Source organism: Mustela nivalis (assembly GCF_964662115.1).
Source record: "Mustela nivalis genome assembly, chromosome: 6".
In the NCBI taxonomy this organism is placed as follows: domain Eukaryota; kingdom Metazoa; phylum Chordata; class Mammalia; order Carnivora; family Mustelidae; genus Mustela; species Mustela nivalis.
The window spans coordinates 96,186,773-96,206,209 of NC_139025.1; the positions used below are offsets into that span (position 1 = coordinate 96,186,773).

General features: G+C 42.8%; 1 protein-coding gene across 1 annotated transcript in view; it reads left to right on the forward strand.

Moving 5' to 3' along the window:
• Positions 1-7,721: 7,721 nt before the first annotated feature.
• The window catches only part of LOC309867787 (uncharacterized protein), a 51,818-nt gene continuing 40,102 nt past the window's right edge, over positions 7,722-19,437 (forward strand). The window contains exon 1 of the mRNA XM_082736860.1: positions 7,722-8,263. Coding sequence (XP_082592986.1) covers positions 8,013-8,263 — 251 coding nt within the window. The 5' untranslated portion in view covers positions 7,722-8,012. The remainder of the gene's footprint in view (positions 8,264-19,437) is intronic.

A 19,437-nucleotide genomic window follows, 5' to 3' on the forward strand; every position in this document is an offset into this window, starting at 1 on the left:
GATGTAGGAGAGGAAACATAATTTTCCTTCTACCATTCTAGGTTCTTAGCTGGGAGTCCTACCCCCAGTATATAAAGGCAGAGTACAAAAACTATTTTAATTATGTACATACATAGAGGATCCCCACAAAAATATGAGACTAAAAAGCAGCTATCCAACTGGGACTTATGGACCATCCTGGGCTAAGGAAAGGATAGGGATCTAGGGCTTTAAAAGGGGTAAAAGCAATTCAGAGGAAGGTGAGAGGAGGAAAATTTTGTGAAAGGAAATTGGCCCTGGAATGAAGATGACTCTCCCAGATGAAAGTGACCCCTGACATGGCTCACTTCCTGTACTGGACCCTTTTCTAATGTAAATTTCCCTTACAAAAGTGTAACCTCTACTCTGCTTTCAGAACTTCTCCTGGTCTACACTTTCTCACAATAAACAGCTTAAGATAATTCTTATGCCAAAAAGGAATATTTGGGATGTCGTATTCTGCTACCCCTCATACCTTTTGATTTCCTTTCCAACTACTAACTCATTAGATTAACAGTCCAGGGTAGGTCAAAGTGCTTTGTAGCCTGATCTGTCTTTGAGTAGCAGCCAAACATAATGCCTATCCAAAGGCCACCTACTGAAGTAGTTACAAGTGTGTCAGTTATCTGTGCTGCACAATGGTTCTTTCCAAACCAAGCGATTCCTTTAATAGCTGTGCTAGTCAGACTCACCTTCCTTTATGTCACTTCTTTATGTCAGGTCTTAGAAACAAAGACAGAAATATGAAGTTTCAGGTTTCAAGAGCCTGGATTCCAAGGGTGCTAAATACTCAAGGCCCCTCTCAGTGGGAAGGCATAAGAAGGCCAGGACAACCTGGCACTTGAGAAAGTGGGTACCCAGTAGGGGAACTTCTCTCATGGGACTTGAGTCTGCCACTTTAGAGCAGCTTTCAATAGTATTCATCTTAGTGTTGATATTTACATTGCATAGGTTCAAAGTATTCAAGCCAAGTGCAGGGGAAGTAGACACAAGGATGTGTGTTCACATTAAGTAGGTACCAGTGTAGGAACATAGCATCATCCTCAGGGAAAGGGGTGCATTGACCTGATCAGTAATCACAATGGACTTATATATTATATAAATATTCCTGGACACTTCAGCAGATTCTTGGAGAAAGTAACCTAGTAAAAGGCTGAATTTCCTTTCACCCAACCACTCAGTTACTCTACCTTACTCTACTATTTCTCAACAATCATTATTTATACATTAAGGAAGAACTCTGATGAGGGGATATGTAAAGTGAAATTTAAGAAATGAGGAGACATTCACATAAAAGGACATTTCAGGCAGGAAAAAATAACAAGTGCAAAAGCCCTGTAGCAGGAAAAACTTGGCATCTTCTCTCCCCCTAAAGAGCCTGGTGTGGCTGGGGAGAGGCAAGGGGATATGAGATGGTGGTGACAAGGCATAGAGAGAAGAAATAAAATACCTAATAGAAGGAATCAGGTTGAGGTGTCAGTAGCTCTTGTATTTCTTGTCACAGAAATGGCATGGCTTCAGGAGAATAGGAAAAGGAAAACCTAGTTTTCTTTTTTTTTTTTTAATTTTATTTATTTATTTTAGAGAGAAAGTGAGTGGGAACAGGGGGATGGGGTGGTACAGGGGCAGAGGGAGAGAGTATCTCAAGGTGATTCTATACTGAGCCCAGGACCCAAAATGGAGCTCAATCCATCCCATAGCCCTCAGACCATGACATGACCCTCAAGCAATGAGGGCTTCACTGAGCCACTCATGTACCCCAAGAAAGCACAGATTTCCTAAAGGAAGAGACAACATGGACTGTAGACTCTCATCTGAAGGAAATTTAAATCACCTCACCACAAGGAGTCATGCAAGATCCAACCTGAGGGCCAGCAGTCAAATCCCAGGTCAACAGCTCTCTCCACACCTGAGAGTGAGGTGACATGTCTGAGGGGCTCAGAGGTCCCCTTGCAAAAGACAGAAGTATGTAATGAGCCTCAGCACTAGACAGAGAGGAGTTGAGTGACACTTTCCCTGGAGGAGTCTATGCTAAGCGTGCCACTATTGACAACAGGAAGTAGGAGCAGTAGGAATTGAAATGACAGCTGCAGTGGCAAAAAAAAAAACTATGTTAAGTAATGACAAATTCTGTACAGATGTTGACTTACCATCAATACTGAGGGAAGAGAAAAATTAATTGCATTCAAATGCAAACACAAAGATTTAGAATCATTATGACAGCAGCAGAGAAGGCTGGGAGATGGCCCACTGGACTGTGAAAGATAAATGTGGCCTCTCCATCCATTGGATCTCTCTATACGGTTTTCTTCCTACCAAAAAAAGTGGAACAGGTGGGCTGGTCTTTGAAAAAATCAACATTCCCACACGTCAATGATCATGAAAGACCACTGATGGAATAAAGATCTTCTGTCTGAGTGTCCCCTCCTTTGCTGTGGACTAATTCCCTTCTTTATCAACATCATTTATCGGGGTCTGGTCAGTCTGTCCACACAGAATGCACACAGCTTATCTGCTCTGGGCACATGGCCTCCATGTGCAGCCTGTCCAAGAACCCGAAAGCTTGTTCTCAGGATGGTTTCGTTGAATCAGATCAATCACATGATCTGTCCACACATTCTTGATTAAAATCAAGGTTGCCTTCTGATTTCTCTGCTTATGGCAAATCCTGAAACTGTGCCCGACCCACTCTAGGTCCTCCTGTGTAGAGCAATGGCTTTAATCTCCATGGTCACTCATCTCCACCTCCTTCTCATGTGCATTTGAGGGGTAGGGATGGTGTAGGACAGAGCTTGTGCCTGTCATGCGGAAGGCCCAGAAGTACAGACTTGGAGATTATGCATGCAGAAGCCTTTCCTGCATCACATATGCTCTCTCAGCTGTGTGCTTCCCCTAGTCAGGGTTCAAGGCCAGTGTCAGGTGTCACATTATTTGCCCTGTGTCTTTAGCCACCTTTAATCATAACAGTTCCACCGTCTCTGTATCTTAGGTCTTTGAAAGTTTTTTTTTTTAGCATTGATATTCTTTTATTTTTTTTTTCAGTATTCCAAAATTCTTTGTTTATGTACCATACCCAGTGCTCCATGCAATACATGCCCTCCATAATAACCACCACCAGTCTCACACAACCTCCAACCCCTCACCCCTCCAAATCCCTCAGTTGTATCTCAGAGTCCACAGTCTCTCATGGTTTGTCTCCCCCTCCAATTTCCCCCAACTCACTTCATCTCTCCATCTCCCAATGTCCTCTTTGTTATTCCTTATGCTCCATAAGTAAGTGAAACAATATGATAATTGACTCTCTCTGCTTGACAGATACAATGGAGTATTTTGCCTCCATCACAAAAGATGAATACCCAACTTTTGTATCAACATAGACAGGACTGGAAAAGTTGATGCTGAGTGAAGTAAGTAAAAGTCTGAAATTTTTGAAGAAATCAGCATCACTTTTTAATTTTTCCTTCTAAATAGACATCATTTGGGGGAACAGTTTAAGGTTCACAGCAAATAATGAGCAGAAAGAATTCTCAAATACCCTGAGTCCCCATGTCTCCCCATGCACAGCCTCCCCCATTGTCAACATCCTGCACTAGAGCAGTACATTTGTTTTAAATGACAGACCTACTTTGGCACATCACCCAAAGTATAGGGTTCACTTTGGGTCCTGTCTATGTGTATGTAACTCGGGTTTTATCTCTTGCTAGTCTATCTTTTGTCAGTTTAATTTGTACATTCCTAGTCTCTGAACCTAAGAGGGTGGAGGAAAAAGTTTCTTCCTCCACTCTGTTTCCTCCACCTATTCCATAAACACATGTCCAGGTTGAACCCTGGCTCTTCACAACATTAACCTTTGTGCTCATTCTCACTCTTGTAATACATCTAACATAGTCTGAGAATTGTTTTGCCCATCCCACCATGATGAACTCCAAAAGTTTAGGATGTGTTTGCAGTTTTTCCCTTATCTCTACCCTACCCTGCTGAAGACTGATGATTTACAACTAAACCATAAAGTCAGAGATAATGAAAGTATTGTTGTTTAGTAAGTGTGCCGTACAGCAATGTATAAGCAGCACCACGAAGTTAGCTGTAAGTTATACTATGACACTGGGGCTCTAATTCAGGCCCATGCTTTTTCTTACTACATGATGTTCCACAAAGTCACAAATGAAGTTAAGTGGGCATAGAGTCAGGAGCAGAAAGTGTTTTTGAGACTGATATGGTAACATGCAGATAAGCAGGCATATCTATTTGATCATCCCAGAGAGAGCCGTCTTCTCTTTCCTTAGACTCGTCATTGGACAAAATGAACTGACTATAAGGGCCATCCTCTCAAGGGGCTGGAAGATCAGTGAAAGTTCAGGACAAACCCCAGACCTCTCTGACTTACTCCTACACCCAGTCTAAATACTTTTCACTGGAAGAGAGTATTTTCTGAAACTTGATCAGTCAACAAGCACTCAGAAATGTTAAGCAAAAACTACATTGTTCACTGAGAACTTAAGCCAAGAATGATTTCATTCTTCAGCTGTAACCCCAGTCATCTGAGCTGGCTGGCCATTTCCAGGTCTGAGATTCTATCCCCAATGGTCCATTTTTCTGAGGCTTGGGTACATCCGAGAGATTTGAAGGTGTCTTGAGGCAACTTCCCCCAGGAACCTAACAGGAATTGAGAGAGCTCTTGAGAGGCAGTTTTGGAGATAGGGCAAGACAGGGCACTGCAGATAAGATACCTCCTGCTCTGGATCTATTCCCTTCCTCTTTCTGGCCACTCTATTGTCTACCAAGCAGAAGGGAGTAGCCAAAGGCAATCTTTAGGTGCAAGGAAAGCTGCATTGTTTAGACCCCTCTGCCTCCAGTCTTCATTCACTCCCTTCGCTTCCTATTTACAAACTTGTCTGTCCCATTTTTCCCCCAGGGAGACTCAGGTACAGCCATGTTTCCCACCATTGTCCCAATGAGTTATGCTAGGTTGTACATGGTTATCCCAATGCTCTCTCGAAGGCGCTGCTTTGAATGCCTCAGTGCCTCCTGACAGTTACCCCACAGTAAATCTCAGTGTGTCTAGTATGATGTCCAAGCCCAGATCTGCCTGTGTTTTCCTGATACACCCATTCCATTTTTACTGCTTTCTGATTCTCTATAAAAATAGAAGTTATAGCATCTGGGTGGCTCAGTCACTTAAGGTCTGCCTTTGGGTCAGGCCATGATCCCAGGGTCCTGGGATCAAACCCCTCACATCGAGCTCCCTGCTCAGTAGTGAACCTGCTTATTCCTCTCCCTCTGATGCTCCTCCTGCTTATGCTGTCTCTATCTGTCCAATAAATTAATAAGGTCTTCTAAAAAAAATAAAGAGAACTTTGAAACTTTTCAGTTTATCCTTCTTTCCCAATCAGAAACTTCATTCACTGTCACCTCTACTACTAGATCAGAATGAAAAGTGAACTTTTAATTTTGACTCTTGAAGAAACAATATCAGTAGTGGTAATAATAATAACATTAAAATTATTTTAGGGCTTACAGTGTGCTTTGAATAAGGTGACCCTATAATTTGTTGTCTGATTGGGACACTTTGAGAGTGAAAAGGGACATTATTATTTATTAGCCAAGAGAATGAGCATAAATAAGGATGTCCCTCAGCCAACAGGGGCATAAATATGGTTTCATAGCTATGAACCAGTTTCACATGAGAGAGGGCTAAAGGAGCTCTCCATGGTCTCTCTTGTAAGGGCACTAATCCCATTCATGAGTGCTCCACCTTCATGACATAATCCCCTCTCAAAGGCCTCACTTCTAAATACCATCCCATTGAGACTTAGGTTTTAATATACAAATTTGGGGTGGGGCTGGGGAAACAAACATTCAGTCTATAGCATCTTAAAATAAAGTATTTTATTATTCCTAATTTACAGATAAGAAAACAAATACAGAAGTTTATATATTATTGATCTTTAAAATCGTAATGCAGGACTTTTGGGTATTCATCTGCTTTCATCCAGAAAAATGCCAGTCAGTGTTGCAGGAATAATTAAAAAGGTGAATGTAATGGTGAGCACTCTGAACTCTGCATTTAAATAGTCTTTTATTAGTGCTTTGCCAATCCTCCAGCTTGCGTGTTTTATAGATGATGAAACTGAGGTCCAGAGAGGTGATAAAATTTTCCTGAACGTAACATACCAGTCATGAAGCTGCAACTAATACATATGGTCTCCTCACTCTAGAGACTCTAGTCAAATTCTCAAGAGTGGTTTATGGAAATGAAAATTACATTGTTATGTGCCTAAAGAAATTATAAGGACCTACTTAGCAAGAGGCTTCCATTAAAATTAAACTGTCCCTGCCCCCATTCCCCCAGGGGATTCCCTTAAAACAAGTCCCAGAAACCAGCTCCAGGTAACAAAGCCCAGATACAAGGGTGGGTCAGGCCAGGTGGAGACATCCGATCAGTGGGGGGATGCATACTGTCTCCCTCCTTACCAAGGAGTATGGGCCCCGCCTTTTGGGAGCCTTTTGGGCGCCAATCCTAACCAAGGTGTGATAGGCTAAATCAAATGTCTACTAGGATAAATTGTAACTCAATTGGTCACCTACCATCACTGTGGAGTTTCCTGTGTGTGTTACAATCTCATTGGTCACCTGTGCATGGCCAGGCCCGACTGCATGGCCTTTGACCTTAAAAACTAGACTGTGAAACAGAGAAGGATCACCCTCTCTTGTAAAAGGTCCATCCCTGAACGTTCGGTTTGATTCTTGATGCTTGGCGTGAAATAAAGCTTTGCTTGATGTCGCTCTCGCCAGCAAGAACGACACGGAGACACGCGTGGAGGCAAACTTCTTTAATGGCTTCTTTTTATCTTCTTCCCCCTCTGGCGCAGCACAGCACGCAGCTCCCACCGCCCCTCGGGTGCCACCGCCGCCTCCAGGGCCTCACGCCGCCGCCTCGGCGCCCGGCGCCCCCGCCGCCGCCGCCATGGTCAGGGCTGCGGCCCCCTCGGCCCGCCGGCGCGGCCCGGCTCCCCGCGGGCCCGCCCCTCTACAAGTACATTCAAGCATATATACACCGGCAGCTTAGCCCGCCTAGCCAATCACCGCAGTGCTCATGCACTTCCTGCGTGAGTGGACCTAAATGAACAGCCAATCAAATTCAGTCCCTTACAGCTCTTATAGTAGGCCTCCTGTACTGGCTCCCGACATCTCCCCCTTTTTTATTTATTTATAATGGCTGAGATCGTGCCTGTCTTAGGTTGCCAATCCTCAGCACACATGCTTACCCGTCATCGGGTACTCTCCCTGGTCGAAGAGCCCCTGTCTTAGGTTGCTATGGTGTGGGATCAGTCTTACCCATCTTTGACTACCGATCTAGCATACTTAGCCATATCTGGGGGGAGGTACCAGCTTCAGGAGCCATCATGGCTTGAACCATGAGGTGTTATTGTCGTTGATTGCGACGGACATGGCCACACACCCAACGTAACATTAGTATGTTAGCTGTGATTAAGAGAACAGCCATGGCACCAAGTCCGGCCCACTGTTTGAGGAACGAAACAGATTGCTGTAACATTTTTTCCACTCACTAACAGGTGCAATAGTTACTTTGGTAGAATATGGATATAATTTGAGCTCGTAATTGCCTAGTTAAATTTTGAAATTGATGGTTCCAGGTACCATTAAGCATTCTTCCCAATTGTCGAGACAGATTGGCCGCTACTGACAAGTTATTGTAAGCTACGGGAGTAACACAAAGTCCCGCCATATTATGTATACATCCTGTTGAGATTATAGATTCTAAGACATCTATTTGTTCCTGTACTAGATCAACTCTTTGATTTACAATAAGGATCCCAGCATGCAAATGTCCGTTAATTTGTTCTTGTGTAGCCAATGCTTCAGCTACCATTCCTGTGACGTTGTTGAGCGTGGCGGCTGTCTGTACCGAGGTTGTCAACGCTACCGCGGCAGCAGTAGCAGCGGCGGTGGATGCTGCGATAGCTGCAATAATGGCTGCTGTTATTCCAAAGTCTCGTTTATGTCGAAGCAGCACCGGCAGGTTGTCGGGGTTCACCTGTACTGGCATCGGGATATACGTTGGTATCTTGGCTATTACTGCCGAGTCTCCCACCGTGGCGTTCCAACATTCTGATAGCAGACAATTCTGGGACTCACAAGAGAGACTAGATGACTTGTTAATAGTAGAAGCATTAAAAGCTATGAAGAGAAAGGGAGCTCTAACACAGACGGGCAATGGTGAGTAACTTATGTGCTTAGCTGAGGTGCAATATCCCAAAGATGATGTTATTCAAGCCATTACCACGGAAGAACTAAAGTCAGCCCTTTGAATTTACAACTGAAGTTTGCAAAACTGATACTCTCCAAGAAAAAACAAAACAATTTTCTTGCTACTGTCTAAAGTTTCTGGCAGACTTTAGTGTTTCAACCTAATACCTACGGCATATATACTACATGCTAAATGCTGTATACTTTAAGCAAATTTTTACATGGAGTATGTAATATGTTGATACACATGACACAACGGAGACTGAAAATGCAGGATTTAACGAGAATCATTTTCCCCTTACATACTTCCTTTTATCATTTTTTGTTTCCAACTTAGTTACAAAAAGTAAATAAATACTCCCATATTTTCATTTCAGTGACTTGATGCCATGAAGAATCAAGAATGACGGTATCAGTCATCAGTTTATAATATAATTATACTACAGAACGCAGACAGGTTAAGAAGTTCTGATGTGTATGGCTAAATGCCTCAAATAATTTACATTTACTGATAAATAACAGCATTCCAAATTATGGACATTTAATAATTATAACTTGTAAACTATATCACATATTAGAATACATTAATTAGCACAAGTTTTCATCACTTTACATTAAATTATACTTAGTAGAAGTTGAAAAAATTTGGTAAAAGAAAAACTTTTCCAGTACCTTGGAGTACACAGAATCAAAAAAGTCATCACACCATTGAAAATGTAAAAACCATGTAAACTTGAATTACCCTTGCAATAATAACAGTTGTTTTAATTCAAACTTTTATATTTACAAGGTTTTAAAAACAAATGGAATCCGTATTAAAGGTACGTTATCACTAAAGTTTAAACTAAACAAAAAGATGTAAAGTCGTAATGAAGTCTCTCGTGAACCTGAAGAAGGGCCCAGCCTTACCTAAAGTGGAATCCAATTTTTTCAAATCGAGAGCCTATGTGATAGTTGTACATACAGTTATGCCATGTAGTCCCATTAATAAAGTGAAAGCTTTCCAAGCCTGTACATGCCTGTGCCGCGTTGCAGAGCAGCCACCTATCTAGAAGGTGAGCTGACTCGCCTTGCGCCAGGTCTTGGTAGGTATAATTATAGCCAAAAAAGGTGGAGTTAGAGTAAGTGGGGATTTTAGGACTGAATGAGAATCCTGTTCCCACCCAAACTCCTGAGAGACTACTATGGCAGCCACTCGTGCAGTGCAGCTCGCACAATAGCAGGCCTTGGTGCAGCAAGGTTTATATGGAGGAGGCCCCTCATAAGGTGGCGCTGTTGGGGCTGGGCGCGTGGGCATAAGATCTAAGTTATCTACCACTTCCGTCTCTGTTTGTAACTGCGCCATAGCTCCTTCTTTCACTTTTAATTTCAGCTGCGCCATAACTTTCCCCTGCATTTTGAGCTGCGCCATAGCCTTTAGCTTTTCCTCCTTTTTTGCAAGCTCCTTTCCAAAAACCAGGGAGCCGTTTGTCCCACTTCTCTCAAAAACAAGCGAGCTGTTTTATTTTTTAAAGGAGTACCAATTGCTTTAAGGATATCAGAAAGCGGCCCCAGCATTTTATATGTGGCCATCTCGTTTCCCATACCGGAAAGCTCTACTCTCCTCCTTATCCTAGGAACTTTACAGCCATCTCGTTTCCCATCCGGGAAAGCTTTACTCTATCGTTTCCCATCCGGGAAAACTTTACTCTCTATCGTCCCTGAAGATCGTCACAAGCCGCCTAACCTCCGATCGTCTCCAGGGAACTTCCCTGTCAATGGACAGTTATTGGTGCACTCCTTACCTTATCGTTGCCTCACTCCACGCGTCTCTTCTGCACGAGTTCCCGGGTTTCGGCACCACTTGTCGCTCTCGCCAGCAAGAACGACACGGAGACACGCGTGGAGGCAAACTTCTTTAATGGCTTCTTTTTATCTTCTTCCCCCTCTGGCGCAGCACAGCACGCAGCTCCCGCCGCCCCTCGGGTGCCACCGCCGCCTCCAGGGCCTCGCGCCGCCGCCTTGGCGCCTGGTGCCCCCGCCGCCGCCGCCATGGTCAGGGCTGTGGCCCCCTCGGCCCGCCCGGCGCAGCCGGGCTCCCTGCGGGCCCGCCCCTCTACAAGTACATTGAAGCATATATACACCGGCAGCTTAGCCCGCCTAGCCAATCATCGCAGTGCTCATGCACTTCCCGCGTGAGTGGACCTAAATGAACAGCCAATCAAATTCAGTCCCTTACAGCTCTTATAGTAGGCCTCCTGTACTGGCTCCCGACAGCTTGACCTTCACTTTATATCAGTCTCGCTCCTTTAATCACGGACCCATTATTGGGGCATAACATATGGGGGCTCGTCCGGGATTAAATGACAAGAACTGAGCAAGCATCAGAATTTCTGGGAAAAGCATTGAGGTAAGATCTCACGGATTTTACTCTGTGGGATCCGACGATCTCCAGGTGCTCTTTGAGATCGGTTGTTGTGTCTGGGTGGAGCTCCAGGTATAGCCCACCTGGGTGAAGCTGGACCCTGCCATGCTCCCCAGGGCTGGAGAGGATGTGGGGACGCACCTTCCCTCCACTGGTAGATCACCAGGGAGTTCGATTCCCCTTAGACAGTCAGGGGGTTTGAGTCCCCCTAGACAGTAACCTAGGTGGTCAGGGGGTTCAAGTCCCCCTGAAAGGCCAGAAGATCAAAAAGTCCCCACCGGTGGCAGGTTCTGGGCCTGTGGTTGTCTTTGTCTTGTCTTTTTGTTGTCTTCTGTGCTGTTGGTTGTGTTTGAAGAAATAGGACAAGCAGAGAGTAAGGGAACTCTGACTTTTAATGGCTATAACTGGAGCCAACTGGGGGTAGTCTAATTCGAGACAGAGACTTTAAGGAATATTCCCGAGTTTGTTTGTTTGCCAAAACAAACTTTGTTTTGGGGACATTCCTTGCCCTCTCTGGCCCGACGGGGACTACCTAGTGCCTCCCTCTTGCTGGTGGGAAAGGATGGTGTGTGCTCCTCTCTTGGAGATGATGAGCCCTAGAACTGGGAACCCTTTCTCTGCATTCTGGTGGCACTTTGTTCTGTTCTTCACTGTCGGGAAACAAGAAGAGAACACCCTGGACCTAATACCCCCAACGCCAGATCTTCCCCCCCGGGTCTCAGGTAAACATTCAAAGTGAAGTGGGCCCAGGAGGAACATAGTTCAGTATTTGAACTACTTTAAGTTTGTTGGGTTAATTAGGATGAACATGTCTTTTGAGTTAACAGTAGTAAATGTGAAACTTCAGAGTTTTTACTTAAAGTCAAGTTTTTACTTAAAGTCATTTATTTGTTAAAATCTGTGTTAAATCTATTAGCAAAGAGATGACTGAACAGATGATTAATTGTCTGTCTCAAAGTTTTAATGGGTAATTCTTAAGGTAGCTTTCAAAGTCTTTGGTAACCTGAAACTTTAACCAAATGTATAAAATGCTAGAGCGCTGGTTGCTGGAACTAGGTTTGTGCTTTTGAAATCTGTTGGCAAACATGTTTTGTGCTTAACTGATTAATAAATTTGCTATCTAAAAAATTCTGTTGTAACAGTTCACAATTGGTTTATATTTAATCTTCAGTAGAGGTTAAGGTATTTCTAAGAGTACAAAGTTCTGGCTAAGTGTAATTAAGACTGATGGAAATAAGGGAAACAACTCTGTAGAAAAGTAGGAAATATATAAAAAGGAGAGAAAAAGACCAGATGCCTGATTCTGTTTGAATAATAAATAAAAACGGGCCCGGGGCCGCTTTCTGAGCTAGATCCATTCCTAAAGAATGGAAGGGGAGACCCAGTGGGGAGAGGTGTCCTACCTGTTTGAATCTGAAGAATGCCTGACTGTGTGAATGTGTCTGTATGGCTCCACCGCTTCCGCTACGGAGTCTGAGTGGGCTGCACCCTGAGTCTCGCGGGTTGTCATATGGCATAATGGTCATCTACTCCACAAAGTAGCCTGATCTGGGGTTTATATGGACCGACCTTAGCTAAGATGCTCCTAAGTTCCTGTGAGGGACATGAGCAGGACAGCATCTGAAAGATCCTCCTCCCTTTGTCTGAGACATCATTCATGGGAGGGAAACCCAGAAAACTCAAGACTGCAGGCTTAAAAATTAAAAAAGGAAAAACACTGGTATAGAAAATCTGGTTTTCTCTCTGTTTAAAAGGGCAGTTTTCTTCAGTTAATTGAAATGTAAATGGTCTTCTCTTTGACTGCCCAGAGTTGTAAATGAGATCTCTTTGGCTCATAAGGCTTCCTTGATATGCCAAGTTACTCAGCAAGTACTGATGCGAGTACCCAAATGCAACCCAATGATAAATCTTGGGTTGCATTTGGGTAAATGCTGTAATTATTCTAGAGGTTCTATACATTTCCTATAATTTTAATGTTTTGATAAGGGTCATCACTTGATATTTAACTATATATGTTCTGAGTTTTTTCATTTGTAATTGTTTAAGTTCTCTTGTAAGATGAATTCCGCCTTACAGGAAATTCATATGGGAAGACTTTCAGGACAAATACGGGTCTTTGATATGTTAAAATCCCGGGAACTGAAATGGGTAAAAATTTACAGAAGTAAGGGCTACATTCGGACTAAACCAGAATTAGTAACATGGGACTAGATGGACTGAAAGGTTGTGATGTTGTGTCTTTAATGTTTTAAACATTGCTGTTTCTGTAATGTTTGCTCCTCTAGGCTAGGGAAAATTTTTCTTAAGTTATATGTAACTAATAGAGATGTAAAGGTATTCATTTGTAAACAAATCAAGGCATTTAACTTTTCTCTCTATCTGAACCCTCTGAAACCTAAATGTCTCAGTTAAGTATTCTTTCTTCCTTGGCAATCAGTCATTTGCATAAGTTCAATAAGAATCTTCTCCTTGTAACAGTACAGCATTGGAAACACTGGTCATTTTACCAAGGCTTTGACTGGAACATCATATTTGAAAAGACTCAGATATAACCAGCTAAGGAAACTAAGGCTGATTTTATAAAACCTAGAGCTGTAAAGCCCCTTGGAACTGTTGGCCTGATACCTTGCTTACAGAGTTCCCAGCAGCCTGACCAGGTGAGTAAAGAATGTCACTCCCTGGTAGGAGGAGGAATCTCAGATTACTTTGGGCACCTCAGGAGTTCATCCAAATCTGACAGGTTTTGCAGGCATGTCTGATGGCAAATTGTGGCTTGGCTTCTGGCCCAGAGAGGCTACTAAAAGTTCAACCTAGAGATTCCTTATGAGAAGTTCCAGCAAAGCAGATTCTAAATCTATATGATTACTTACTGTTCTTGCTGAGCTTATGTAAATTATTAGGCCAAGTTTGTTAAAACTGGGCTTGTTTTTCAAATGAATAGGTCCTGATTTGTATATCTCTGGAAATGGTTATTTTAGAGAGAAAAATTGTTTTAATAACATGCCTTTATGGGTGTCAAATTCTAGATTAGATTGCTATTAAATGTTTGTTTACCTAAGCTAGACAGCTTAAGGTAAACTGCAGAGAAGTTGCACGATAACTCGTGTAGATGATCTTGCCTTTGCCAGTCAGTCAGCCCCAGATATTGAAGGACCCCAGGTCAGAACTATAGTATAGCCTATAAGTTTTAACATTCTTTTTATAACCAGCTTATGCTAACTAAGAAACTGTGGCCAGCTGACCATAGATAAGGGAGTCAGCAAGCAGCATAACAGGATAACGAATAGCAAAAATCTGTGTTTAACCCAGCTGTTTCTGGTTTCTGTATAATAATGCTTCTAATGCTTTGCTAAGAAATGAAAAATTGCTTAAACCCTCGTTCGCTGTGTAATCAAATAAAGTTATACCCTTCCCCTGTTAAGAATTTCCCCTACTACTAAATAAAATTGATAAGGGTTGTCTCCCATACCAAGGCCGGAGACGTACGGTTCAGCACGTACACTAGCTGGAGACGTGCGGTTCAGCACGTATACAGATAAAGGTTAGAAACGTGCAATTCAACACGTACGCTCTACTGTACACTACCTGAATGGTGACTGGCCAGAATGTATGGTTGGTTTTAAAGGATTGGCTACCTATGTGTAGGCCTTACTGTAATGCTTTGAAATTACTGGCTAGAAAAGTGAGGGCTCTGATGTAATAGACTGTAAAATTCTATATTAAGGGACTCCCGAAACAGATCAGGGCTCTCAGACACTGACCCATCCCTCGCGGATTTCGTGGTCAAGTGTCCCTGGGAGTCCGAGCATGCCCGAATAAAATCCTCTTGCTTATTGCATCCAGTGGTCTGTGAGTGCGTCCTTGGGTGCGGGTCCTCTAGGGTCTTTCAATATAAGGAAGTAACTTCAGAAAATTGAAGAATTTGAAAGGAAGAATCTGACTGAGTTAGTGGAAATAATGGAAATAGCTGCTGAGGACTATGGGTCATGATTGCAGGGAACAAGACCTCTCTTACAGACTCTGCAGGGAAAAGGGTACCGGGTGTCAGCAATGAAAACACAGCTTTGTAAGAGCCACACCACTTATTTAGACTTTGGTCTCCATGAGGGAATTCCCTGAGATGGTGAGCTACTGCAGGCTGTGGATACCACGGTTCACGGAGATGGTGCAACCTCTCTATGAACTGGCTAAGGGAGGACTCACTATGGTAGAGTGGACAGCTGAGGCAGAATGAGCATTTCAGGAATTACAAACAGCTGTACAGATTGCCCCAGCATTGGCCATCCCAGATGTTACCAAGCCCTTCCACTTGTATGTGGATGGAAAGGCAAGGGTGACTGAAGGAGTTTTGACTCAGACTCTGGGGCAGACTCAAAGGCCAATAGCTTAACTTAGCAAGAAACTAGATCCAGTAGCGGCTGGGTTCCCCCTTGCCTGCGCATAATTGCTGCCACAGCCCTCCTGGTCAAGGATACAGGTACATTTACAGAAGTGGACTAAATTAGATTATGAAGGAGATTGGGATAAGACTAGAAGAAACTAGTAAGCCAAATACATCAGGGCACTTATCTGGGGACACACAAACTTAAGGAGCTTATGGGCAAGCAGTTCCAGATTTCTAAATTAGGGTGTATGGCTCAAGATGTGGTTGATAGATGTGCTCAATGTCAGGCAGTAAATGCGGGAGGAACTAGAATGGGAAGAGGGAAAAGAGAAAGAGGTAAGGAACCACGAATTTATTGGGAAATAGATTTTACAGAGATGAAACTGGGAAAATATGGGCACAGGTATATGTTAGTTTGTGTAGATACCTTTTCAGGCTGGCTAAAGGCTTTTTCTGCCGAACATGAGATGGCAGGAATGGTAACCAAAAAGCTACCAGAGATTTGGGTCACCTCTTGTGACTGGGTCAGACAAAGCCCTGCATTTGTGAGTTCAGTCTCACAGGTATTGGCCAAAGCCATAGGCACTAATTGGAAACTACATGTACCTACCAGCCCCGGAGCTCAGGGCAAGTAAAAAGAATGAGTCAGACTCTTCAAGAGACCTTGACAAAATTAATTCTGGAAACTGGCGGTGGGTGGGTGGATATCCTGCCCTTCGCCCTCCTCTGGGTGCAATGTACACCCTACTTAAATAAGGTGACTGCATTTGAAATAATGTTCGGGAGACCTGCTCATTGCCCTCGATTACAAGAGATTGCTATAGCAAAAATGACTGATCAGTCTATACTCCAGTCACTGCAGGCATTACAGTCTGTCTTAAAAGAGCCCCTGCAGGGATCCGGACTGACCACACTGGCATGGAGACGGAGGTGGAGCCACGCCCTTCCCAGTCCCGGGACTTGGTTTAGATACGTCGCTGCCTCTGGAGGGGGCACCTAGAGTGAAAAACCTGGAGCCTTGCTGGAAGGGACCATTTACTGTCATCCTGACCACTCCCACGGCAATAAAAGTAGGAGGCATCAGGGCCTGGATTCACGAGGGTCACGTCAAAAGAGCTGAGGACAAGATCGCCCCCCAGAGGTGAATGCTGCTGCCAATGGACCCTGCTGATCCTGGACTAAAAGTAGACTCAAAAAACAATGAGCTCATTAAATTCATTGTTGCCCCTTTTGTTAAGATATAGGCTGGAGGTATGAGCAATTGCAAAATTAAAAAACGGGGGACTTAACTTACTGTTTCTCATAAAGGGAAGTGGGGGGCTCTGCATAACCTTAGGAAAGAAATACTGTTTCTGGGTAAATCACACTGGAGTCATTAAAACAGTCTAGCAGCCGTTAAAAAGGGCGGTATAGAACTGGCTAAAAAGTCAAAGATTTGACTAGTCTCCCAAGAAAAGGGGGTAATGTAAGGATCTACTTAGCAAGAAGCTTTCATTAAAGTTAAACTGTCCCTGTTCCCCTTCCCCCAGGGGATTCCCTTAAAACAAGTCCCAGAAACCAGCTCCAGGTAACAAAGCCCAGATACAAGGGTGGGTCAGGCCAGGTGGAGACATCTGATCAGTGGTGTGATGCATACTGTCTCCCTGGTTACCCAAAAGTATGGGCCCCGCCCTCTGGGAGCCTTTTGGGTGCCAATCCTAACCAAGGTGTGATAGGCTAAATCAAATGTCTACTAGGGTAAATTGTAACTCAATTGGTCATCTACCATCATTGTGGAGCTTCCTGTGTCTGTTAAAATCTCATTGGTCACCTGTGCATGGCCAGGCCCAACCGCATGGCCTTTGCCCTTAAAAGCTAGACTGTGAAACAGAGAAGGATCGCCCTCCCTTGTAAGAGGTGCGTCCCCGAACGTTCAGTTCAATTCTTGATGCTTGGCATGAAATAAAACTTTGCTTGACCTTCACTTTATATCAGTCTCGCTCCTTTAATCACAGACCCAATTATTGGGGCATAACAGAAATGACAACTGTGATGTATGTCAAACTACTTGAGAGAAATTTTGAGAGATTGATATCACATTGTAATCTGTGTAATGAAGATAAATACTGCAACTGTGATTTAATGTATGGGAAATGATGTCTCTCAGTAATGGCTCACAGACACATTCTATACTGGATAACTGTCCCTGTTACCTAGAGGACAAACAGAGATGATGCAGACATTCTCAGAACCCAGTTTTAAAACAGAGGTTTGAGGCAAACAAGACTCAAGTCTCACTGCTTGGAGAAAATCCCACTGCTGGAAGGGACATTCTTCTGCTGCTCATATTCTTAGTCAATGTCACTGTTTCTCAGCTGCAAGCTTTTCCTTGTCTGGTACCCACCTCCCCTTTCCACCATCGTCACAGACAAGACAGTCTCCTATTCCTTTACCCATGTCAGCCTCCTTCCTGGAGCTATGCTCTCTCTCTGTGCTGTATTTTCACTGTCTTCTCCCATACTGACTCTTTCCCCAAGATGTGCACCCCTTCATGTCACCTTCTCCCTATACATCCCCATCATGTTAGTGCACAAATTTGCTCCAGCTCATCACTGTCAGCCTCCTTGTTAACTCCATTTCTTTCACTCTGACTTTCTCTTTGACCTCTTGGAATAAGGGTGCTCTGAAAGTACTCCAGCAAATACTCTATTGATCTGCTGATTATCACATCTCATCATCTAATAAAATATTACCTTCTTAAACTATTTTTAAAATTGTAAGTTATCTATATGTATATGTATATACATATAATCTTACATGTAATATGTGTACATAAATACACACATAGTGTGTGAGTATACTCTCTCTATATATGCACATAGACAGAAAGAGTGCTATTTTTTTCTATCAATATTGTCTTTTAACTACTTGAGAGAAATTTTGAGAGATTGATATCACAATTTAGTCCATTTACATAATTATTCATTTTTATTTATTTTTTCATTTTATTTATTTTTTTCTATCAATATTGTCTTTTAACTACTTGAGAGAAATTTTGAGAGATTTATATCACAATTTAGTCCATTTACATAATTATTCATTTTTATTTTCCTCATTATTTTTATCATTTTATTATTATCCTACCTTATTTTGCCTTTTCTATTAGTCTCATTTGTCTGGCATTTCTATTTCCTATCCTTTCTTTGCTTCTTTTGGATTAATGGTGTAATTGTCTGTCATTCTGTGACAGCCATTAAAGCTGTTCAAAATAATTCTCTCATTCCAGGCACCTAGAAGGATCCTACTTCTCTGTTCCTTGCACTTAAATGTGACCATGAGGTTTTCTCCGGTCAATGAAGTGTGAATAGAAGTGACATATGTCCCTTCCAGCAGAAGCATTAAGAGCTGTCCTCTGCGGTGCTGGGTTTTTTTTTTTTTTATGTTTTATTTATTCACTTAGAGACAGAGAGAGAGAGTGGGTAAAAGGCAGAGGAGGAGAGAGAGAATCCCAAGCAGACTCCAAGCTCAGCCCAGAGCCCAACTCAGAGTTTGATCTTATGACCTGAGCCAAAATCAAGAGGAGGATGCTTAACCAGCTGAGCCACCGAGGCATCCCAGTGCTATGTTCTTTCCTCTGCCTCTTTGATTAAGACAGTGTGTGTCAAGAAGAAGCCTGTGCCAACCTGTTTTCCCAAGTGACAATAGCAGGCAGAGCCCCTAGGCTCGACCAAGATAGATATGTAGCAGAAATGACAAAGAAACTTTACTGAAATTTTGAGATTGTTTGTTACTGCAGCACAACTAGACTCTCCTAACTGATCCACAGTCTACTTATTCTCTGCTAGTTTGGAATTCAAACCCTGTGTTTCCCTTCTTTTCATTGCTTATCTTAGAAATTCTCAGATGCATACTTGGGGAGGGTATGTGTTTTGGTGAGTGCTGTGAAGTGTGTAAACCTGGTGATTCACAGACCTGTACCCCGGGGATAAAAATATATGTTTATAAAAAATAAAAAATTATATTAAAAAAAAAAAAAAGAAAAGTCAAATCAATACTTTTAGTCATCTCTTGAACACTTGGCAATTCACATCACTTCCAAGTTATGTTCCTGACATATATTTTAAATTTATCTTCTTAACTCAACAAGATATTATGGCTTTATATAGTCAAACACCTTTTATTTGTCCATATATGTATCATCATCTTTTTTTATTCCTTCCTGAATTTCATATTTCCACTGAGGAGCTTTTCTCAGTAACCTGATATCCATGCTTAGAAATTTTTTTAGTGGGAGGCTGCTTTAATGAAGTCATGTACTCCATTAGGTTTTGCTTTATTTTATTGTTTTGTCAGCATCCCTTATTTTATCTTTATTTCCAAG